This window comes from Gobio gobio, assembly GCF_949357685.1.
Source record: "Gobio gobio genome assembly, chromosome: 4".
In the NCBI taxonomy this organism is placed as follows: domain Eukaryota; kingdom Metazoa; phylum Chordata; class Actinopteri; order Cypriniformes; family Gobionidae; genus Gobio; species Gobio gobio.
This window is the reverse complement of record NC_137100.1, coordinates 57,435,456-57,459,970: the sequence shown is the minus strand read 5'-3', so window position 1 is coordinate 57,459,970 and position 24,515 is coordinate 57,435,456. Positions and strand designations below refer to the sequence as shown.

At 37.5% G+C, this 24,515-nt stretch overlaps 1 protein-coding gene across 1 annotated transcript in view; it reads left to right on the top strand.

Annotated features, from left to right (window-relative positions):
* Positions 1–24,515, top strand: part of pole (polymerase (DNA directed), epsilon) — a 30,709-nt gene that overhangs the window by 4,306 nt on the left and 1,888 nt on the right. The window contains exons 6-45 of the mRNA XM_079816299.1: positions 878–1,032; positions 1,252–1,396; positions 1,492–1,572; positions 1,731–1,838; positions 2,006–2,116; positions 2,286–2,371; positions 2,530–2,649; positions 2,775–2,907; positions 3,521–3,634; positions 3,947–4,159; positions 4,254–4,361; positions 4,505–4,633; positions 4,778–4,880; positions 6,841–6,987; positions 7,134–7,279; positions 7,613–7,761; positions 7,911–8,003; positions 8,125–8,269; positions 8,410–8,567; positions 10,471–10,666; positions 10,823–11,037; positions 11,495–11,597; positions 11,728–11,808; positions 12,001–12,123; positions 12,210–12,419; positions 12,981–13,193; positions 14,194–14,337; positions 14,990–15,130; positions 15,342–15,495; positions 15,652–15,758; positions 16,365–16,541; positions 17,936–18,159; positions 19,202–19,422; positions 20,295–20,499; positions 20,610–20,783; positions 21,520–21,645; positions 21,795–21,927; positions 22,042–22,246; positions 23,301–23,432; positions 23,964–24,157. Of these exons, the coding sequence (XP_079672425.1) occupies positions 878–1,032; positions 1,252–1,396; positions 1,492–1,572; positions 1,731–1,838; positions 2,006–2,116; positions 2,286–2,371; positions 2,530–2,649; positions 2,775–2,907; positions 3,521–3,634; positions 3,947–4,159; positions 4,254–4,361; positions 4,505–4,633; positions 4,778–4,880; positions 6,841–6,987; positions 7,134–7,279; positions 7,613–7,761; positions 7,911–8,003; positions 8,125–8,269; positions 8,410–8,567; positions 10,471–10,666; positions 10,823–11,037; positions 11,495–11,597; positions 11,728–11,808; positions 12,001–12,123; positions 12,210–12,419; positions 12,981–13,193; positions 14,194–14,337; positions 14,990–15,130; positions 15,342–15,495; positions 15,652–15,758; positions 16,365–16,541; positions 17,936–18,159; positions 19,202–19,422; positions 20,295–20,499; positions 20,610–20,783; positions 21,520–21,645; positions 21,795–21,927; positions 22,042–22,246; positions 23,301–23,432; positions 23,964–24,157 (5,922 nt within the window). The remainder of the gene's footprint in view (positions 1–877; positions 1,033–1,251; positions 1,397–1,491; positions 1,573–1,730; positions 1,839–2,005; positions 2,117–2,285; positions 2,372–2,529; positions 2,650–2,774; positions 2,908–3,520; positions 3,635–3,946; positions 4,160–4,253; positions 4,362–4,504; positions 4,634–4,777; positions 4,881–6,840; positions 6,988–7,133; positions 7,280–7,612; positions 7,762–7,910; positions 8,004–8,124; positions 8,270–8,409; positions 8,568–10,470; positions 10,667–10,822; positions 11,038–11,494; positions 11,598–11,727; positions 11,809–12,000; positions 12,124–12,209; positions 12,420–12,980; positions 13,194–14,193; positions 14,338–14,989; positions 15,131–15,341; positions 15,496–15,651; positions 15,759–16,364; positions 16,542–17,935; positions 18,160–19,201; positions 19,423–20,294; positions 20,500–20,609; positions 20,784–21,519; positions 21,646–21,794; positions 21,928–22,041; positions 22,247–23,300; positions 23,433–23,963; positions 24,158–24,515) is intronic.

The following is a 24,515-nucleotide window of genomic DNA, read 5'->3' as shown; positions in this document are numbered from 1 at the left end:
ATGGTCTTTTTGTTTACCACTAGCGCATGCTGAAGACGTTTTATTCTTCTATAGAAAGTTCTTTATTCTTCTATAGAAAGTTTATTCTTCTATGCATCGTAACCTATGAGTAAATAGGTGTCATTATCGTATAGTCTACATGCATTCACCCAAAATAAAAATTCTGTCATTAATCACCCGTAAGGCATTTCAAACCCGGTCGTTTTAAACTTTCGTTCATCTTCAGAACACAAATGAAGATCTTTTTGATGAAATCTTAGAGCTTTCTGTCCCTCTGTTGGCAGCTACGCAACTATCATAAAGAGATCGTAAAACTAATCCATATGAATTGTATCAGTTGTGGTAAATGGAAGCTCAAGCATGCTTGCTTGTTTGAGCTTCCGCAAGAACCAATGCGTTTTTTTTCTTGCGTGTTAAGCAGGTTTGGTTGAGCTTCTGTTTATGTTTGCTAAACAATATTTAAATGTGAATTCAGTCATATAAAGCGTTCGAGTCTCTTCAGAAAATGTGGACTAAACCGCTCAATTCATATGGATTCGTATTACGATCTCTTTATGAACTTTTTAAAGCTTCAAAGTTAAAATAGCGTAGCTGTCAATGGAGGGACTGAAAGCTCTCAGATTTCATCAAAAATATCTTTATTTGTGTTGCGAAGATGAACGGAAGTTTGAAACGACATAAGGGTGAGTAATAAATGACAGAATTTAAATTTTTGGGTGAACTATCTCTTTAAAAAACACTGAAGCCATTATATAACATGAATATAAAACAAAATCTATTAATCAATACTTCAAAATCTTCAATTTAGTTAATTTGCAGATCCTTTTTGTTTTTACTCTATAATGTAATTCATTTGATTGTTATGTGTCTTTAAAAGCCTAATCACTTGGTGGGCCTGAAGAGGAGCTACATCAAACTCTCTTTTAACACTATGGATGACCTTATTAAAGTGAAAAGGGAGATCTCACCTGCTGTCCGCAAGAACAGGGAGAGAGAGAAGTCCAATGACGCCTATACAAGCATGTTATCCAGGTATTCACACTTTGGCACCGATAAGAAAGCACATTGTAAAGTTAGCTTATTTTGAAACCTTTGTTGCAACAATGTAAAACGAAACATTTCTAAAAGAGATTTAAAAACTAGTTTCAAAAAGTTTATTCAAGAAATTATCTTGTAAGACTTTCCACATTGCACTTTTTACATTGTTCTCTATTGTTATTCAAACCTACATGCCTCTTTTGCATGTTACAGTGCTTTGGTTGGTGGGAATGTAATGACAGAGGATGAGGGTGGCTCGTCGAAGAAGATGACTGAGCAGCTTGACAACATTTTGGACATGCGAGAATATGACGTGCCCTATCACGTCCGTGTTTCTATTGACCTGAAGATTCATGTGGTAAAGAATCATTCCATACAGGCTACATGACTGATTATACATTTTTTTAGCATTCAAAAGAGACCTTCTTGACTGACAGCTCTGTTTTCTGACAGGCTCACTGGTATAATGTGCGGTACAGAGGAAGTGCCTATCCTCCTGAGATTGTGCGCAGGGATGATCTTGTGGAAAGACCTGTAAGAATCTTAACAAATGCTTCTGCACGTCTTAAAGTGTTTAGATGCTTGAGATTTTTGCTGATTTTGTGTCAATGCCATTCACATTTATTCACTGAGTATCCTGCCATAATTATTGTGAATGACTGATCATGGCAGTATTTCTCTGTCTTTCCAAGGATCCTGTAGTGTTGGCGTTCGATATTGAGACCACTAAACTCCCTCTGAAGTTTCCTGATGCTGAAACAGACCAGATCATGATGATATCATACATGATAGATGGGCAGGTAAAGTATTTTGCGCTCTTACGATAGGTCAGTGATTCATAGAGTAGCTGTAAACATGTAATTTAATTGTCAGTTTTATTCATGCAGTATTTCAATTTTATCAGCCTCTTTGATATGTTTAAAACTTGATATGGTTTATAATGTACATTTGTGTATTATTTTCCCAGGGCTTCCTCATCACAAACCGAGAAATTGTCTCTGAGGACATTGAAGACTTTGAGTTCACCCCTAAACCTGAATATGAGGGCCCTTTCACTGTATTTAATGAACCTGATGAAGTAAGGTTGAAAATGATGTGCAATTGCTTAAGTGCTGCAATTTAATAATTGATACAGTGTTGTCAAGTGTAAATCAAGGCTTGAAAAAATTAAAAGTTGTCAAACTCCTTTTCTGTAGTTTGGTAAATATTTGCCTTCCCCATTTCTGACCTTTTCTGTCTGCTTGCAGGCCTCTCTCATTCAGAGATGGTTTGAACACGTCCATGAGACTAAGCCGAGCATTTTTGTCACTTACAACGGAGATTTTTTTGACTGGTAGGACATGCTTTTAGATTATTACTGTTAGACTTTCTGATATTATATCACACAAAATACTGATGCCTGTTTTATGTTTTTATTTGGCATTTACATATGATTTAGTGTTTTTACAAGTAGCATCTCATCATGGTGAATTTTTGTCTCTTTGTCCTCAGGCCATTTATAGAGACCAGGGCGGCCCAACTTGGCCTGAATATGTATCGGGAGATTGGTTTCCAGAAGGACAATCAGGGAGAATATAAAGCTAGCCAAGCTATTCACATGGACTGCCTCAGGTAAGAGTGGCTGAAATGTTGTCTTAAAAGAGACTGAATGAAAAGTACCCACACTTTGCTAATGAATGGCTTTATGTACTTTATATTAGTTCATACACCCTGTCTCACTATCTCTCTTCATTCAGGTGGGTAAAGAGAGACAGTTACCTGCCTGTAGGAAGTCATAACCTCAAGGCTGCTGCAAAAGCTAAGTTAGGTTATGACCCCGTAGAGCTGGACCCAGAGGAGATGTGCCGTATGGCTACTGAAGAACCACAGGTGCTCTTGCTCTACTCCTCACCTTTCACACTCATTGATCATTTACATGAATGGCTGTTAACTTACAGCAGGGGTGTCCAAATTCCGGCCCACGGGCCAATTCCGCCCTGGGGCCTGCAGCTTGTCTATTAAAATATATTACATGTGGCTCACCACGCTTAATTTACAAATCATGCAGTTTCACAGTGTCAACACAAGGTGACAGCACTAGATTTTAGGCCAGGTGTAAACCGTGAGAGAAACAAAATTTGATTAATGATAAGTGCTTCCATTAAATGCGTCAAAAGCAGAACAAAACAGCTCTACTCATCGTTTGAATCACGCCACACAATGACCAATGTGTGACAAATGTCAGGCAAAATATAAATGTATTTTTAATACAGATTTTATTGTGTAACACCACACATAATCAATACTATTTTAATCTGAGTTTTTGTCTTAACCAGCCACAACTGTAACAAGATGTTCATTGTGTTGTGTTGCCAACAATAATATCTCATTGGTACAAAATCCTGCTTGACATCAAATATGTTATGAGTGACTATGATTTTGTTACTTTGTGCATCATTTACTTATTGTTTACTGCATCATGTGCTGCATTATTGTTTTTCAGACTCTGGCCACCTATTCAGTGTCTGACGCTGTGGCCACATACTACCTTTACATGAAATATGTTCATCCCTTTATTTTTGCCCTCTGCACCATTATTCCTATGGAACCCGATGAGGTCAGTATTCTTGAATTCTTGTTTTTATTTTTACTACATTGAGCTCTATATATATATATATATATATATATATATATATATATATATATATATATATATATATATATATATATATATATATATATATATATATATATATATATATATATATATATATATATATATATATATATATATATATATATATATATATATATATATATATATATATATATATATTTATTGTATATATTGTATATATATATAATATATATATTGTTTTTAACCTCATGGTGTTGCTTTATGTGTCTGGACACACAAATGTTTTAACAGGTTTTGCGGAAAGGCTCTGGTACCCTGTGTGAAGCCTTGCTGATGGTTCAGGCCTTCCATGCCAACATTGTCTTCCCAAACAAGCAGGAGCAGGTCTTTAACAAACTCACAGATGACGGTCATGTACTCGACTCTGAGACTTATGTGGGTGGCCATGTCGAGGCTCTGGAATCTGGTGTGTTTCGCAGTGACATCCCCTGTCGCTTTAAAATGGTAACTGGGAGTCCATCTTTAACAAATCACATTGTTTTGTGTTGTTTTATTTGAATCGTATCTACATAATTATTTATAATTTATTTTCTGACAGAATCCAGCAGCATTTGACTTTTTGATTCAGAGGGTAGACCGTACTCTTCGTCATGCAATTGAGGAAGAGGAGAAGATGCCCCTTGAGCAGGTCACCAATTTCAATGAGGTCAGTCAGAGTCCGTATTCAGTGACGTTTTTTTTTTTGTGGACACAGTTTCTTCATTTCTTCATATATACCTATTGTATATATGTTTTTCATGGATGTATCAAGTTAATCCCCAGCTGTCTTATTAATTTGATCTGTTTCAGGTGTGTGACGAGATCAAAAGGAAGCTGATCTCTTTGAAGGAAGTGCCCAATAGAATCGAGTGTCCTCTTATTTACCATCTGGATGTGGGGGCTATGTACCCCAACATCATCCTCACCAACAGACTACAGGTACAATACAGTTCTCAGCTTATAGACTGGTGCTTAAGTTTTTCATTGTAATGACATTTTAAGACAACTTTTAGTCCCCTTCAGCTGTATATGAATAAAGTAAGTCTAATCATCTCTTTCTCTCCATATATTTTTTCCTCCTAGCCCTCTGCCATGGTGGATGAGGCGACCTGTGCCGCCTGTGATTTTAATAAACCTGGTGCAAACTGTCAGCGCAGGATGTCATGGCAGTGGAGAGGAGAGATCAGTGAGTGATTTAAACTTCTTACATCTTTGAGGAGACCATTAATGCCACAATTGTTTTCATCTTGGGTTGACGCAAGACACATACACTACCATTCAAACGTTTGTGGTCAGTAAGACATATATATATATAATATATATATATATATATATATTAGGGATGCCACAATTCTCAATATAATATTGAACCGTTCGGTACGGCATTCACGGTTCAATACGCGTTTGTGAATTGTAGTTTTTCGGTTTTGTATTTAATTAATAATTTTTCTACAAATTCTATAATTTGCCTCCATCCCAATATACTGAACAACGCGACATACATTCACATCACACGTTAGTGGTAGAGTTATACTCACGGAACACTATAGTTATTCACAATCACGAAAGTTCAGTATTTGCATGCGTTTTAAAGCCTTCATTCACGTGCATATGCACTGTTTTATCAAGCGCTTTGCCCAGCGCGCGCACTAAACGCCTGTCAAACACGTGATTACTGGACTAAGTAGTCTAACTGCACTAATACTGTCAAATACACACGAGGTTAACATAAACACAGTCGGTTATGTCTAAAGTGAAAGTAAAATCGGCGTGTCTGTATATTAGATGCACAGGTCTTAAATTGACAGCAGCACAGCCAGTGAACATGCTGTCCTTAAAGAGAAAGTTCACCTCTAAAATTGTCATTATTTACTCACTCTAATATTGTTGCAAACCTGTATTCATTTCTCCATGAGAGAATTTTCATTTTTGAGTGAACTATCCCTTTAATGTTAATACAACAACAAAAGACAAAGAGGAAATCACTCACTGCTCTTGACTGAAAAACTTTAATACAGTAGCTTTAATAAGAATCAATGCATATTTTATAGTGAAGTCTATGTAGTGTTTTATTTTTACATTTATTAATTCAATTTCATACTTAAATGCTGCTGTACAGCTCTGAGCTGCCAGTGTAAATCTTTATATATATTAATTTTATATTATGCAATACACTAGGAATGTGTACAAGGGTTTTTTTTAAGTAAAGTTTTAAGTTTAAGTAAGGTTTTTCAATTCTTTTAAGTAAAAAATAAAGAAAGAGTATTGCAATAAAAAAATAGTCATATTTCTCCTTAATCTCTTGCTGTTCCTGTCGCCTAAGAATAGAATAGCAAAAAAGTGATGTGACAAGCCATCAGAACCGAACCGAACCGAAAACCGTGGTTAAAAACCGAGATATGTATTGAACCATGGACTAACTGTATTGTTGCATCCCATATATATATAAATATATATATAATATAATATATACTGATTTTAGAAATGTTTTTAAATTAGTACTTCTATTTGGCAAGGATGCATTCAATTGATCAAAAGTGACAGTAAAGACATTTATAATGTTACAAAAGATTTCCATTTCAGATAAATGCTGTTCTTTTTAACTTTCTATTCATCAAAGAATCCTGAAAAAAAAACATGTTACACTTTTTTCACCAAAATATTAAGCAGCACAACTGAACATCACAGGACTGAATTGTCATTGTCATCACAGGACTGAATTCCACTTTAAAATATACTAAAATAGAGAACACTGTGGGGGGGGTTTTTTATAAAGAGATTTCTCTCAAAAACTTTTTTAAAAATCTGACCGACCCCAAACTTTTGAATGTTATTATATGCTTTAGCTGCTTGGTTTTTATTTTTTATTGTATATTTATAATTTTTTTTTACCTTTTGTAAATTCTGTTTTTGCCATGAAGATGCTGACATGGCATTAAATAAAACACTGATACTTGTATGCTTTAGTCATATACTTCATTATTGGTTATGAGTAGTTTTGGCCTCAATTTATCAATTACATTGGTTAGTAATAACATAAATAGACATTATAACATTATATATACTTCATAATTGCTGAACTTTTATATAACGTTAATGCAGTTTTGCTATCAGTGAGATTCAGGCTGTTTTTTATTTCCTCATAGTGCCGGCCAGTAGGAGTGAGTTTCATCGCATTCAGCAACAATTGGAGTCAGAGAAGTTTCCACCTCTCTATCCAAATGGTCCACCTCGGGCTTTCCATGAGCTCAATAGAGAAGAACAGGCCCGTCATGAGAAGAAGCGCTTGGGAGGTCAGTATTTTTTTTGTTTCCCATACCCATATGCATATGCTAGGTCTTGTCTGACTGTTGTCAGACCAAGGAGAGATTAAATTATGCACATCACTTGTATTGATGAACAGTGAGACATGTTATTACATTTGTTTTTGTTTTCTTAGACTACTGTAGAAGAGCCTATAAGAAGGTTCACCTGACCAGGCTAGAGGAGAGAGTCACTACCATTTGCCAAAGAGAGAACTCCTTTTATGTTGACACAGTTCGAGCCTTCAGAGACCGTCGATATGAGTTCAAAGGACTCCATAAGGTACTGAATTGTTCAAATAAACAATTCAAGGGTGATTCATTGTTTATTGTTATGGATGTTACAGTTTGGAACCTGTAAAATTGTATTGTTTATAATTTTTGTAGTTAATGGTATTTTAAACTATATGGATGTGGTTAATGTTTGGCACCTTGTTGCAATCCTAATTTCCCAGAGTGGGACAATAAAGTCTGAGTCTGTCTATGTAGTACATCAAACTCCTCTATTTCAAAAGGAGATGTTTTCTAGGATATTTCCTCTTTTAATGTGATATTTTAGTCTGCTCATCTATACAGGAAGGAATCATTCTTTTGTCTTTTCCTATAATCTGCCCAGGTGTGGAAGAAGAAGCTGTCTTCAGCGCAAGATAACGGGGATGCAGCAGAGGTGAAGCGCTGCAAGAACATGGAGATTCTCTATGAATCTCTGCAACTGGCGCACAAGTGCATCCTCAACTCCTTCTACGGATACGTCATGAGAAAAGGGTATTAAACAATTAGAACCATCACTTTTCAAGGCACATTTATTGTCCAGTGCTAGAGCAGATATACCCGAAGAGTTTCTTGTTTTCTGTAGTTGCTGATATTACTTTTTGTTTCCTGTTTTACATGATGGCTCATATTCTGTTTTTTAGAGCACGCTGGTACTCTATGGAGATGGCTGGGATTGTGTGTTTTACCGGTGCCAACATCATCACTCAGGCCAGGGAGCTCATTGAACAGATCGGGTCAGGCTCTTACACCAAACCCATAAACACTGTCAGAGTTGTGGTTAATTTAAACACTGGTTTATTGTAATTGATTGATCTATTGATCATTTGCCCTCTTCTTCTTCTTCTTCTTGTTCAGGAGGCCTCTGGAGTTGGACACTGATGGTATCTGGTGTGTTCTTCCCAACACCTTTCCTGAGAACTTTGTCATAAAATCCACCAATGAGAAGAAGTCAAAGGTGACCATCAGTTATCCAGGAGCCATGCTCAATATCATGGTCAAGGTAATTTATCTTGGTTTTCTTTTTTCCAGTAAACCACATTATCAGCAGGTTACTTGTATATTAAAAAGGAAGTGATCTTCAAAAGGATGGTTAAAAGGGAACAACTAATGATAATCTGAAAAGATCACTTGTATGTGTAGGAGGGCTTCACGAATCATCAGTATCAAGAGCTGGTGGACCCTGCATCTCTAACATATGAGACCAGAGCTGAGAACAGCATCTTCTTTGAAGTGGATGGGCCGTACTTGGCTATGATTCTGCCTGCCTCCAAAGAAGAAGGAAAGAAACTAAAGAAGAGGTGAGAAAACCACATCAGAGTTACACTAGAACTTCTTTTTCATTATTACTCTTTTAAAAGGACTAGATACACTGTGTGGACATTAATGTTGTCACAGTACCATAATTTTAGTAGTCGTTACAAATACCAGGAGAATGACATGGATTTTGGTACCACAAGTAGGGTAGCCTAATTTTGGTTTTATTTCGATTGTCCCCTTTAGACATTCTGTTGACTAAAAGTAACATTGCACCTACATGTTAACTACCTCTCATTAGAGTATTAGTAGACTGTCTTCTTAATATCTGCTAGCACTTTATTTTATGGTTCCCCAACAGACATTATACTGACTATTAAGTAACTTTGCAAATACATGTCAACTTATTCTACTAACCCTACACCTAACAGTTTACTAATACTTAGGGTTGGGAACCGAGAACCGGTTCTTATGCAGAACCGAAACTGATTTTTGAAAAATACCAGAACCGCGCGAAATTCCTAAGTTTCGGTTCCGAAAACGGTTCTGGTGCAATGTGTGTGCGAAGCGCTGGAAGCGTATCCGAGTGACAGCCAGTGTTGCCAAGTCCGTGGTTTTCCCGCTTTCTCGTTTTCCACTTTTGCCGCGGGCTGTGTTTCATGTCCGCGGGTTGAAGCGATTGTGCAATTGTGCGGGTTTTGTTGTGAAAACCTGGCAACCCTGGCTCACCTCATCATGAATATTAATTACGTTGCCTGCCGCTTCCAGGAGTGCAACGCACGCAGTTCAGCCTGAAAGCCCTCGCGCTACACATTTACGGTTTTGCGTCAGATATTTTCTCGTTGACCACCAGCATGGCGAAGAGAAAGTCACAAGTATGGATTCATTTCCAAAGAATGAATGATAATGAAGCAAAATGTAACACGTGAAAAGTTAATAACATGCAAAGGAGGCTGCACTAGCAATTTGACAAAACATTTGCTACAGCACAGAGTGCCTCAGGGCTTATATCAGATCTATAGTGAAAGGCCTATATATATATATATATATATATGTATGTCAACCGTTGAGTCACCATGGTTTAGGTCAGCGTTTAGGCACAATTACCTTTGTAATGCTGAATTGCAATTTATTTTTTACAAGTTCACTGAATAACTGAATTACTGTTAAATTAATATACAACTAATTAATAAATATAACTAATAAATATAATTTATAACTTGGTTTTATTCAGAGACAGAGAGATAAAATGTAATAAAACAATTTCAGAGGTGTTCATTTGAAAAACAATGTGTTGCAAGAATGGCTTAATTAATACTGTAATATATGTACAGTACAGGACTTTTTTTGACATTGCCAACCTGTAAATGCATTTTAGAGCAAGTAATAAACACAAAATGGATTGTTTGAGTTGCGTATTGTGCCTTTTTCCTTTACCACTATTTGTTTAATAATTTTAATGGAACCGGAATCGGAACCGGAATCGTTAGGCGGAACCGGAACCGGAACCGGAAAATTTCTCACGATTCCCAACCCTACTAATACTAAACTAATACACTGAGAGTTAGCTGACATGTAGGTGCAACGTTACTTATAGTCAGCAAAATGGTTAAAGGGGACCATCAGAATAAAAGTTTAACCATTATTAATGCTATTAATTATATAATACATGTACGCATGTAGCTTTTAAATACTGTTAAAAAAAAAAAGCTGAGTGCTGCCTTTACAATCAATGAAGATGATATTAGTTGCAGCGTAAGCTCACTGAGTGAAAACTGCTGTTATAATCAAAAAATCTGTATTGCTTTTATTGTCTATATCGCACAGTGAATCTTGCTTATACTTTGTTGGACTTGTATGACCAGTAACTAGTCACTTGTAGATCCAAACTACTGGAAATGTATTAATTGTATTTGGTTGTAATCTAAGTATCTTCTCTATCCTCAGGTATGCCGTATTTAATGAGGATGGGTCTCTGGCTGAGCTAAAGGGCTTTGAGGTGAAGAGGAGAGGAGAACTTCAACTCATTAAGATCTTTCAGTCATCTGTGTTTGAGGCCTTCCTGAAAGGCACGACTCTAGAGGAGGTTTATGCCTCTGTGGCTAAAGTGGCTGACTACTGGCTTGATGTGCTCTACAGCAAGGTATTGACAGATGTCACAAAATCTTCCATAGTTTTAAGTGGAAATATAATGGAAATAATTGCTTGCAATGCATTTTATTATAATATCACAGCTGTGTTTATTATTTTTATAAGAAGTGGCACTCAATGTGTGTTGTTCTTGTCTTTTGTTTTCAAGGCTGCTAACATGCCAGATGCAGAGTTGTTTGAGCTGATTTCAGAAAACCGCTCCATGTCTCGTAAACTGGAAGATTACGGAGCACAGAAATCCACCTCCATCAGCACGGCTAAGCGTCTTGCTGAGTTCCTTGGCGATCAGATGGTGAAGGACGCTGGCCTCAGCTGTCGCTATGTCATTTCCCGCAAACCGGAGGGCTCGCCTGTCACTGAGAGGTGAAATTAAAATATTATTTTTCTACGAACTGGTCTTATTCAGAAGGTTGTTCCTCCCTTATACAGAGTGCAAAAAATAGTATTTCTTTATAATTAATAATTAATATTTATAGTGACCGTAAAGACTTTTACATTGTTACAAAATATTTCTATTTCAGATAAATGCTGTTTTTTTTATGTTCATCAAAGTATCCTGAAATCTTTTCACAGTTTCTACAAAATATTAAGCAGCAAAATTTAGAAAAAAGTTGATCATTGAATATGTTTCTTAAGCAGCAAATCAGCATATTAGAATGATTTCTGAAGGATCATGTGACACTGAAGACTGGAGTAATGATGCTGAAAATTCAGCTTTGCATCACAGGAATAAATTACATTTCAAAATGTATTTAAATAAAAGTTATTTTAAATTGTAATATTTCAAATAAATATTAATAATTTCTTCTTTCTCACACAGGGCGATCCCTCTGGCCATTTTTCAGGCTGAAGAGAGTGTTAAAAAGCATTACCTACGTAAATGGCTGAAGATGCCTAGCCTCCATGACCTTGACATTAGATCTGTGAGTTAATTTGATTCATCGACTTTGGCTGTAATATCACAATTTCAAAATTGTTGAAATTTCAGGAGTGTTGTATTCTTTACTGCTGTTATACTTTTAAGTTCTGTTTTTAATGTCTTTCACATATAAGATTCTGGACTGGAGTTACTACATTGAGCGGTTGGGCAGTGCTATACAGAAGATCATCACTATTCCTGCAGCTCTACAACAGGTAAATTACCATCCACATCATTTAGACCCCTACCTGTCCTGTCATACCTGTCCTACCCAGAATCAAGTACATTTCTTCTGAATTTTTACCCAATCTACCTTATTTGACAAGCATCAAATATTTATTGGTGACTACCTGTGTGCATTTATATTTTCTTCTGCTTAGTTCCATGTTCTTACTATTTTTTTTCAGGTGAAAAACCCGGTACCCAGGGTACGACATCCAGACTGGCTGCATAAGAAGCTTCTGGAAAAAAATGACATCTACAAGCAGAAGAAGATTAGTGAGCTCTTCACCAGTGAGGGAAAGAGACAGGTATGTCTACTATCACACACACCGTTCACACAACTTGCTGTCTACCTGTCTCCTTCTGTACACACACCTTCTTCTATCTCTCTCAGGTGGCCCCTCAAACTGTAGCATCAGGTGAGACACCGGATATGGAGGATTTCGGTGCTCCTCAGCGCCCCGTGCAACCTGCCATACTAATCAGCACAAAAAGGAAGAGGATATCTCAGGGAGAGGACAGCCAGGCCGAGTCTCAAGAGCAAGAACTCACACAGTCTTGGAGAGAAATACTGGGGCCACCGCCAGCCGTAGGCGCCACTCGGGTAATGCATACAGACAGTATAAAAATGCAATAACATTTACCAGAAGTTACAATTAAAGTTTCCCTATTAGGCATTTTTAGATATGACCTTTCATTCAGTGTGTTATATATCTGTTTGTGAATGTAAATATTTAAAAGATCACAATAAAGGGAGTTACTGTTTCTCAAAAGAAAGTACAGATTCTGAACTGCCTGAAACGTCAGTAATTCCAGCCTTATTTATGACCTGCACGAATCTGCGTAGGTAGGTTGCATAATGCCAACCTATGGTTTTCATCGATTGCCCTCGAACAACGTCTACTTTGACCCCCCCTCAAAAACTATAGTTGTAGCTGTGGCCTGGGAGAGCTTGGTTTGTGTTGCCGTGTCAAGAAAACACTGTTTTCTGTGCTGCTAAAGCTAATCCACTTTGCATGCACTTCCAAAGGAGGAGGACTCGTGCAAGTCTGAGCTCTTTATATTAATGACACCTAAAGCTGAAGTGGAGCATTTGCTATCTCATGTTACATATGATCACATATTATGTTTGATTAAATCATTAAATGTATTTGTGTGTATATAGGAGGAAATTCTTGTCTGGTTGCGCTACCACAAGAAAAAATGGGAGCTGCAGCTTCGCCAGAGGAAGGAACGGCGGAAGCGACGACGTTTGATTGACGGGGAATCTCAGCCGACAGGGGGTGGTGTAATCCGTGATGGGCCGACAACAGGGCTTGGTAGCTTCCTGCGGAGAACTGCCCGCAGTATTCTAGACATGCCCTGGCAAATTGTACAGGTACGTCACAATAGAAAATCAGAGATTTAATGTTAAAACATTTCCCATGTTCTTTCGTGATGCGCGGATCGTGGTTTTATCCGTGGACACAGCAGATAAAATGCGGGTCGGGTGTTGTGGGGTCCACTTGTTTAAGCAGCAGTGGAGGCAAAACTGATCTGAGAGAAATTTCAAAAAGAATTAAAAACAAAACAAACAGAAGGAATGAAAATACCATGTAGGATCATTTTAGTGAAGTAGTTAATCGAGATCAATCAAGTGCTGGGTGTGTGATATGTAATAAAGCCCATATCCAGCCTTTGCTTGGGCTGAATGCATTTCATTTATTGTGTGTGTTGGTGATGGAAACAGTGAATATTTGAAGTTTGAACGGTGTAAAGCCTCTGTTTAGGCTATTAAAGAAATTTTATTTTGCCAAAGAAGATCTTTTACTTTAAATAAATGTTCATTTAAAAGTAGCCTACTTCAGTGTAATATGTTACAATATTATGCTTTACACTGAGAAATCGAATATTTGACGGGTGTGGTATATCTAAATGAATAATCATTGGTCCGGGTGGGTGGCGGGTGGATGAAGCTAATCCGAGCATCTCTATACACTTTTGTTCAACAGTTTGGTTTTGAAAGGAGTCTCTTATGTTCACCAAAGATGCATTAATTCGGTCAAAAATACAGTGAAAACTGTGAAATAGTATTACAATTTAAAATAACCGTTTTCTATTTTAATACATTTTAAAATGTCATTTATTCCTGTGGTGCAAAGCTGAATTTTCAGCATCTTTACCCCAGTCTTCAGTATCACATGCTTCCTCAGAAATCCTTCTATGCCTATTTGGCTGAAATCTTTTGTATTATTAAAAATGTCTTTATGCTGTCACTTTTGATCAATTTATTGTGCCCTTGCTGAATAAAAGTATTCATTGTATCGAAATTATTAAACAAGACAAAAGTTTTGTTCTTATTGGCACTATGTATGGTGTGTATCTTTATCTACCTCTAGATTGCAGAGACCAGTCACCCAGGTCTTTATAAGTTGTGGGCGGTCATTGGCAGTGACTTGCACTGCATGAAGCTCAACATCCCACGAGTGTTTTATGTCAATCAGAGAGTGCCTAAGCAGGAAGAGGGGGCTACCTGCAAAAAGGTCTGTATACCATTTTCAACACCAATTCTGTTGAAGGAGAAATCTTCATGTTCTTGACTATAAGTTAATTTAGTGCCAGCCAGTTCGGCTTATTAAATATTCAAGAAAAAATTGTATCTTGCGTGGAGATTAGTTTAAAGATTCCTTTAAGACAAAGGCCCGGTTTCACAGACAGGGTTTAGATTAAGCCAGGATTCAGGAGCCTTAGTTCATTAGGACATTTAAGTAGCTTTTATAAACGTGACTTTGACAAAAAAAACATTACTGGTGTGCATCTTGAGACAAAACAATGGCAGTGCACTGAAATATTTTAAGACATGCCAGTGCAAGTTGCTTTCAGTTAACACAGCTCAAACATGCATTTCAGTGTGGGACTAGACTTAGGCCTTGTCTGCGAAACCGGAGTAAAGTGTCCATCACAATATAGAAATCTGCTAAACAAGATGATGAATATTGCAACAATATTAATTTACATTTATTAACAATAATGTTATCATTGATATTGTTGTTAATATGTATTTATATTAATGTACCTATATTTTGGTCCGAATCAAGTTTTCCAAAGAGTGTTGCAATGATTCAACATGAATATTTCAACTGTGCTTTTAGTTCAGTTAAGGACATGTTTCACTTTGACCCATTTAAATGACAGGTGAACCGAATACTTCCACGTTCTGGTGTGCCGTATTACCTGTACCAGTATGCAGTTTCTGAGGACATGTACCAAGAACACCTCAATGAGATCAATGCAGACCTCTCTGCTCCTGATATTGAGGGTGTCTATGAGACACAGGTAAGTACTTTTCCCAAAATATGAGATTCTGCCTTTTAATGAAAATTATGGTGTATGAATTTGTCTTTAGTTTGGTAGTCAGCCTGGAATATTCTAGACTAATTGGAGATTTCCAGAGAAGGTGTCTGCTCTATGGTGCATTGACCTTAACTTACAGAATCTAAAGAGGTAATTTCCATGTGTCTGTCTCGTCCTCTCTCACTTCCTGTAGGTTCCGCTGCTGTTCCGGGCTCTGGCCCAGCTGGGCTGCATGTGTATGGTCAATAAACAGGTGGTCAGAGACCTGGCTGGCAGAGAAGCTGATACCTTTGAACTGGAACACCTAGAAATGAGATCCTTGGCCCAGTTCGGCTACCTCGAGCCAGGTGACATAATCACTTTCAGTGTGGTTTTAGTTTTGTTTGTAATTGGTTACAAAGTTTGTACAAACATGCAGTATATAATGTTGGCACATTTGTTTAGTGGCTGATGTGCTTCTAATTGTTTGGGCTAAAAATGTTTGGTTGTGTTTTATGTTACAGGCAGTGTAAGGCACATTTATCTGTACCATCACAGTCAGGGCCATAAGGCTCTCTTTGGCCTCTTCATACCGTCTCAACGCAAAGCCAGTGTCTTTGTTCTTGACACGGTAAGCTGCACATTTGTGCTTAACTCAACACCAATAGGAGACAAACCAAAATAAACAATTTTGTGATTTTATTCATACGACTATATAATCATACTAATAATAATAAGTATTATTATTATTTTATTACTAAATAAAAATAATAATGATACTATAATAAATTAATATAAATCATAGTAAGAAATATTACTATTGTAATATTTTGGTTAAAAAGTATTTTAAGAAAAATATTATAAAAATGATGTTATTTTACAGTGCTAATATTTATGGCTGTCTTATTTTTTTTCTTTTTTAAATGTTAACCTTAAAGCTTCTCTCTGGTTGTCAACTGTTAATATGCGCTTCTTGTAACAAGTTTAGGAAGATGGTTGGTGCATATTGCATTCCCAAATGGATATTATAAGTGATCCAAACTCAGACTAAATGCTGAGATAGATTTGTGTGGACTCGGAGTGACATTTACTGCAAGCCAAGCCACTCTGAAAACACTGTCAAAAACATCATGAGCTACTTGCGTGTAAAAGAACAGTAAACATGCAGCCCTGCAAGAAATACACAGTGCAAAGATGATGATGCAGTTTACACTGCTGTGATTTACACAAAATGTAGGTACGCAGTAATCAGATGCCCAACCTGAGTTCGGTTTACGGAGCTGAGCGCACAGCACTGCTGGAGAAGACCACAGAGGAGCTTCTGCCACCTGAGAAACATCTGTTTGAAGTGCGTGCTGAAAATGACATCAAAGCCATCTACCGTGCACTGCAGCGCATTCTCCTCAACTATAAGGTACTGTTATACTTAAAGAAGACGCTCTTCAGTGGTTTAACGATCACCTGTTTATTGTGCATTTGGGCTCGGGGAACAACAACAACTGCACTTCCGGGGACTTCATAATAAGAGTTCCCTTTTCCTTTTGGTAATCGGTCATGTGCAATCTTAAACTATATTCAGCACAGAGGTATACATGTGCATGAACACATTTTTTATGTCTTAAACTTAACAGGTACGGCCTCAACATGTTATTTAAAGTGGCCCTATTATGTTTTTTCAAAGGTTCCTAATTTTGTGTTGGAGGTCTCCTACAATTGCATGCATATAATTTTCTCATAATGTATATTGCAGCATCACTGTTTTTCTCACAGTGTCTTATGGTGCGAATGAAGCAAGTAAACTCAAAATGTTCAAGCGTCTAACTACGCGCGAATAGCACGATTTATTCGCGTTGCGTCTGGTGTGAACACCCCATTAGACGTTCATAGTCAGCCATGGTCAGAGGCCGCAGAGCGTGTGTAAGGACTTTAGACCGATTTAGTGTTTGCACTTTTTTTTTTTACGCAATGGCCAATCAGACGTGTTTAAGTTAGAATCTGCTTAATCTCTCAAAACGCTGGAGTTTTTGTCCAGTTCTGCACTCTTGCAAATGCGCTCGTTATAAGTTAACCATTAAGTTAAAGTGTAGACATTTATATAGGCTAAATAAGAGATTCAATGTGCAACCAGCTTCATTGATTATAGATCACGATGAATTAAGATGAGTGACAGCTTATTTGTGATTATAAAGGGAGGGCTCTTTGCGCAGTTTCTAGGCGATATATAATCAATTAAGAATTCAAATAAAACTTTTGTTTTGCTGCATTAGGTAAGGCAATAGTTATTTATTTTTATATAATTCAGTATGCTTCATTTTCTGTTCAAATTATAGTGTTTTGTGAGCCGCTTTAATAAAAAAATAATTTATCAGGTGCATTTATGCTGGGATGTGTAGGTTGTTGCTAGGTGGCACGTTTCTTTAAACTATTTTTAAGTGTTTTTAAATGGAAAGCTCATTTCCTTGGCCTTACCCTAGAGTTGGTTCACCCTCCGCCGGTGATTTAAAACCCGTGGGCTGTCATGTAGATTTGTTACAAAGCTACATGGGTTCGTGCAGGAACAGGACTGGAATTACTGACGACTCGTTTCAGGCAGTTCACAATCGGTTATTTCTTTTGGGAGACAAAAAATTATCATACACTTTTTGATCTTTGAAACTTAGCAGACCTTCTACATTCACAAAGAGTTATATCATACACTTCAGGAAAGGTAATATGCAAAAAAGCATAATTAAAACACTTTAAAACAAAAAGGCCAATAGCACAGTCCAGCATAAAAATAGCAATGGTTTTTTCTGAATTTGTGTGCAGGAGGAGCGTCGTGGTCCGACCCTGATCGCTGTTCAGTCTAACTGGGAGCTGCGGCGTCTGGCGGCTGGCATGACTGTACTAGAAGAGTTCCCGGTGGCGCCAGTTCACGTTATAGATGAGATAAGCTACAACGTACTGGACTGGCAACGGCACGGAGCTCGCCGCATGATCAAACACTACCTGAACCTGGACAGCTGCCTCTCACAGGCTTTTGATATGGCCAGGTACACCACACACTGTTATCACTGTCATGCTAATTTTTTTGTTTCGATTTGGCCATGAAGTTACATTTATTATATTTATATTTTACGTACGAATTGCACTCAAGTCAGTGAGAAATAAATATCTGTGGTTTTAGTTGATGTGACCATTTTCTATTTCCCCCCGCTAATGGCCTTTGAATGGTTCATTATACACACTGGAATAATACTTTCGTATTCTGGTGTTTATATAATAAATATTTATGCATTTCCTCCCTATTTTGTTGAGTGGGTGGGCCACATTTTTGAACCTCAAATCAGAATTGCTGACTTAATGTTGAAAGTAGTGTAGATTGAACTATTTATTTAAAGGCACAATATGCAAGGTTTTTTTAATTAAAATATCCAAAAACCACTAGAACAATGTATTTTGTTGACTTGTGTACTTGCATTATCACAAATGTTTCCAACAATGTTTAAATTAGCAGATTTCTCTGGATTTAAACAATGTAACAGCCTGTGTCAATGTGTCGCCTGTCAATGACATCATAATTTCCACAATTTTAATTTGTCAAATAAAGTGACCTTTATGAGTAGTAATTCAGCACTTGCGGCTAATGTGAATTTAAGTGATTAAATGCAACAAAGCTCATGTTCAGGGATGATGGGACTAATGTTAAATGTAACTTTAATCATAAAATGTGCATAAATAATAAAAAAAATAGCGGCAGCGGCCGACTGCGGCATATATGCATAATAAAAACAGCAATGTGAATTGTCCCAGATGCCCTGCTTCATACCACAATAACATTAATAAAACTTTAATACATTAATAATATACATTAACTGATTTCTTTTTTGCTTTCCATCGGCTGTGGAGGTGAAGACAACTCTCATGATTCCACACTCATTCACGTCGTCATCAAGCTACGCCTTTATTATTTTGAATAAGTGACTTCTAGCAGCAAAACTTATATACTGTGCCTTTAAAAATATCAACACCAGGGAGCATGCTAGGAGAAGCTGACTTCAGACTCATGTACTGTAATGTCCTTTCTTTCTGCAGGTATTATCACCTTCCCGTGGGAAACCTGCCTCAGGATATTTCTATATTTGGATCAGATCTATTTCTTGCACGTCATTTGAGAAAGCACAACCACCTGCTGTGGCTGTCACCTACGGCACGGCCAGACCTTGGGGGGAAAGAGGCTGACGACAGCAGACTGGTGATGGAGAGTGATGAGAGAGGCTCCATGGAGATCAACAGCCAAGGCTGCTACTCCACAGGTAAGCAAATTAAGACACAGGATCAGACATGTAGACTAGGAGTACAGCAGATATTAAAGGGATAGTTCACCCAAAAATGAAAATTAGCCCATGATTTACTCACCCTCAAGTCATCCTTGGTGGATATGACTTTCAGACGAATACAATCAGAGTTATATAAAAAAAAAATGCCCTGGCTCTTCCAAGCTTTATAATGGCAGTGAATGGGAAGTTCTGTTTTGAAGTCCATAAAAGTGCATCTATCCATCATAAAAGTGCTGACCACATTTGGAATTTAAAAAAAAGATAAGCTAATGCAGCCAAGGCCAAACTTTGAAAAATAAATGATTAATTAACTTCTTAGCCGAGTCTTCAGGCTATGCAGTTTATTAGTTCACCTCACCTCCGAATCCAAGTCGTTCTTTCTTTTGTCACTTCACATTTATCACGTCTGTTCCATGGAAAGATTAGTTCACCTCTCGTGGTTTGAGTCGTTAGTTCTGTCATCAGTGTCTGATCTGGGCCGTTCACCTCTCGAGTTTTCGGGTTCGAGTCATTCGTTCACCAGCTCACAGCCCCATAGGCTGAATACAGTAAAAGAAAAGATCCTGTACAGAACCGATGGCATGTTGCGTATGCGCGGTCAACACAAAATGAACGAATCGCTCTCTGAGACAACTCGTTCCCGAGTCATATTAAAGATTCTTTCAAAATTAACACATCACTATTCTTTCGCCATAAAACGATGCGTACGGCTATCTGCCGGAAGCCAGATATTTTAGTTCATTATGTGCTATTCTTTAGATACCCGTATCAGGTTGAAAAGTTAATATTATTAAAATATATTACTGTTTAAAATGTATCTCTATAAAGTATTTTGCCTATTTTTCCAGTTTGTGTGGAGTTGGATATTCAGAGTTTGGCAGTGAACACCATTCTGCAGTCCCAGCATGTTAACGACATGGAAGGCGGGGCCAGCATGGGCGTCAGCTTTGATGTCATTCAGCATGCATCACTGGAGGAAATGATGTCAGGGAATCAGGGTACAAACGCGGTGGCCAGCTATGACGAGACAGCGCTCTGCTCCAACACATTCAGGTATGCATGTATAAATGAGGAAGGCCAGTAAACGTAATCATACCATCTAGTTTTTCTGCAAAAACTCATTCTGTACAAAAGGGTTCTCATTATTTTCCGTCCTTGTGCAGGATTCTGAAGAGTATGGTTGTTGGTTGGGTTCGAGAGATCACGCAGTATCATAACGTCTATGCTGATAACCAGGTGATGCATTTTTATCGATGGTTGCGATCACCCAGTTCCCTGCTGTACGACCCGGCCCTGCACCGCACACTCCTCAACATGATGAAGAAGATCTTCCTACAGTGAGTACAACACACAGACTACCAGTTTCATGTCAACTTGATGTCTGGTAGTTAAAGAAAGTTGCTCCATTAAGGTGCGGTCACATTAGCGAAATTTTGCAGGTAAAAAAGGTCTGTTGTCTGTATAAAGCACAGCTCACAGAAATCAACTTCAAACCAACCAGCTTTCTGTTTTGGGCAGCGCAGCAGAGTCTGCATGGGGTATTCCAGATAGTGTAAATTCCTATTGAAATTACTGGATTTGACATATGAAAATTTGCCATACAATGGTAAATGTGACCACACCATTAGTTTATCTACAATTTAAAAAAAAATGTCTTAATAAAGTTGCTGAAAGATTATATTGTGACTGCATTTTATTTAAAGGTGCACTGCCTTTTTTTCTTTTCTTTTTTTTTAATTAATAGCACTTCTGGCCAAAACAAATTATAAATACATTTAAAATGTACACTCACTTAATTTTATCAGTGATGGTGAAAAAAGAAATATCAGTGCCAGTATGAAGTCCAAAACCACTGATGCGTGAACAAAAATGCTACTTTAAATACTGCTTTATTTACATTTCACATGTATGCATTTGGCAGATATTTTTGCCCAAAGCAACTTTCAAAACATAAATTATCAATTCATGTATTTACTGGGAATCAAACTAATGACCTTGTTGTTGCTAGCACTATGCTCTACTGTTTGAGCCACAGAATGACTACTTATATTTTTTACACTTCTTATTTTAAAGACTTGTTGCAGAGTTTAAGCGCCTGGGATCATCTGTGATCTATGGAAACTTCAACCGTCTCATCCTCTGCACCAAGAAACGACGTATTGATGATGCCATTGCATACGTGGAGTATATCACTAACAGGTTTTAACCCCTTTTTTAATTCTCGTCTAGACTCTAATTCAAGGTTCGTGTGCAATGTGCAAGTCTCTGAAGTCCAAGCTTTGATATTAAATTGTTTGTATTAATTTTCTGTTTGCTGTTTGTCTTTCTGTCTTGCGTCTCGGCTTTAGTATCCATTCAAAGGAGATCTTCCACTCTCTGTCCATCACATTCTCCCGCTGTTGGGAGTTTCTGCTGTGGATGGATCCTGCTAACTGTGGAGGAGTGAAGGGAAAGCTGCCCTCTAGCCTTATGTATGGAGAGGTAAAGCACAGGGCTCACTTGGTTCCAACTTGGAATGTTTCTGTGTAAAAGATTGGTGACATTTATACCATTCAAGTTGAGTTTCAGTGCACTTTTTTTTCCCACCAACACTAGCATGGCAATGAAAAGAAGACAAAGAAGGATGGAGCAGAGGGAGATGGAAGTGAGGATGAGGAAGAAGATGAAGAAAACCAAGGGGAGGATGAAGAACAGAACGGGGAAGAAGATGTGGAAGACCTGATTGAAAGTAACTGGAACATCATGCAATACCTTCCTCAGACGGCATCCTGTCAGAAATACTTTCTTATGATCATTTCAGGTAACATTACAGATTGTATTTCTTTCACTTGTACATTTTCAAAATTGCAATCGTTTGGTGTCTTTTTGTTCTATTTAAAGGTCCTGTTCTTCGTGATCCCATTTTTCAAACTTTAGTTAGTGTGTAATGTTGCTGTTAGAGCATAAATAATACCTGTAAAATTATAAAGCTCAAAGTTCAATGCCAAGCGAGATATTTTATTTAACAGAAGTTCCCTTTCAAAGCCTACAGCGAACGGCCAGTTTGGACTACATCCCTGTACATCCTGCTTTAATTACGTCAGTAGAGCAGTTTGTTGACTAACCTCCGCCCACAAGAATACGCGAAAAAGGGGGCGTGGTCTTGTTGCTCCCTCGTGGAGAAGAGGAAGTGTTGCGTTCGGTTCGGTTGCGTTTGTCGCCTTGTCGTCCAGACGCTGTTATTTTCATCCCGGAGTCAAATCACCTTTGTTTGGCCTTCAGGGGCTGTAGTTTGAGCGCGTTCATCTCCCCGTTATGGTAAGAGGCGTGACCTTCCCGGGCAACGTGCGCTAAGCTGCTGTCGAATCACAACACGGGAACCGCTGGCACAATCAGAACTCGTTACGTGTTTCTGAAGGAGGGACTTCATAGAACGAGGAAATTCTCAGGCCGTTTTGAGGACAGTGAAAACAGCGGTATACAGATAAGTAAATTGTGTGAAAAATACTGTTTTTTTTACACATGAAACATGAACACGTTATATTGCACACTGTAAACACAATCAAAGCTTCAAAAAAACACGAAAAACGGGACCTTTAATGTTTTTGAAAGAAGACTCGTATGTTCTCCAAGGCTGCTTTCATTTGATCAAAACTTACAGTAAAACAGTTGCAGTTTGAAATAACTTTTTCCTATTGTAATATAATTTATTCCTGTGATGTCAAATCTGAATTTTCAGCATCATTACTCCAGTCTTCAGTGTCACATGATCCTTCAGAAATCTTTCTAATATGCTGATTTGCTGCTCAAGAAACATTACAAGTGAATTATTTTATTACAATTTTTCATCATGACTATTGGTTTGTTGTTTGCAGCCTACATTGCAGCTGTCTATCACAGCATGAGACAAGAGCTTCGGCGGAACGCCCCTGGGGCTACTCCCATTAAGAGACGAGGAGCGACCCAAGCATCCCAGCAGCCAACTGGGGATGTCAGTGCACTTCCTGGTAAGACATATAAGTTTCAGCTTTGTGCTTTTGTAATGGGTTATTTATGATTGTGTTCTCAAATACACTTTCTATGAGATTAATCCATATGAATTATTAAGGCTGTCATTTGATATTTTAATTTCATGTGGTCAAGCACAAATTGGAGTCGATATTTTCAAAGATGAAAAATTGAAAGGCATCCTTTTAACTGTTTCATGTTAGTAAACTTACAATTCAAATGATTTGCAGGAGAGATTCATTACAACGACATGACAAAAGGATTATTTTAAAAGATTAAAAAAATATTGAATTAAACAGATTAATTAAATTGTTAGTTTGATAAATTTTGACATTACAGTGTTTTAAATTCTGTGTACCCTTGAAAGAAAAATAAGTCACTCATATAAAGGTTAGGTCATGAAAAGAAAAAAATACTGTATACTGTGATAATCTTAAAAAATACAGATCCAGATTTTTGGTCATAACACTCAGCACTACTCTTCTGTAAGATTACCTCATGTACTTTTTCTTGTGTCTGTTGTCTTTTAGGTTTGATCACATTCTCCCAGGAGTATGTGTCAAGTGAACTCACACAGAACTTTTTCACCATCACTCAGAAGATTCAGAAGAAAGTGTCGAGCACTCGCAGTGTTACTCTCCCTTCTGAGATGTTTCCTGTTCTTCCCGGTTCTCACTTGCCCCTCAATAACCCTGCTCTGGAGTTTATTAAATACGTCTGCCAGGTATCAGCATGCACCTCTTGCTCCTCTGTTTTTCTGCTGAATAGTGTTTTAAACTCCTTAAGTTGTAACATTACACCTCTACACAAGACTACCATTTAATTTTTTTAATGCTTTTATACCGATAAAACTCAAAAGTGACAGTAAAGACATTTTATAATGTTACAAAATGGCTTCAAATAAATGATGTTCTTTTGAACTTTTAATTCATCAAATAATCCTGAAAAAATGTCACAGTTATCTACAAAAATATAAGCAGCATAACTGTTTTCAACATTGATAATAAGAAGAAATGTGCATCAAATCTGCATTTTAGAATGATTTCTGAAGGATCATGTGACACTGAAGACTGGAGTAATGA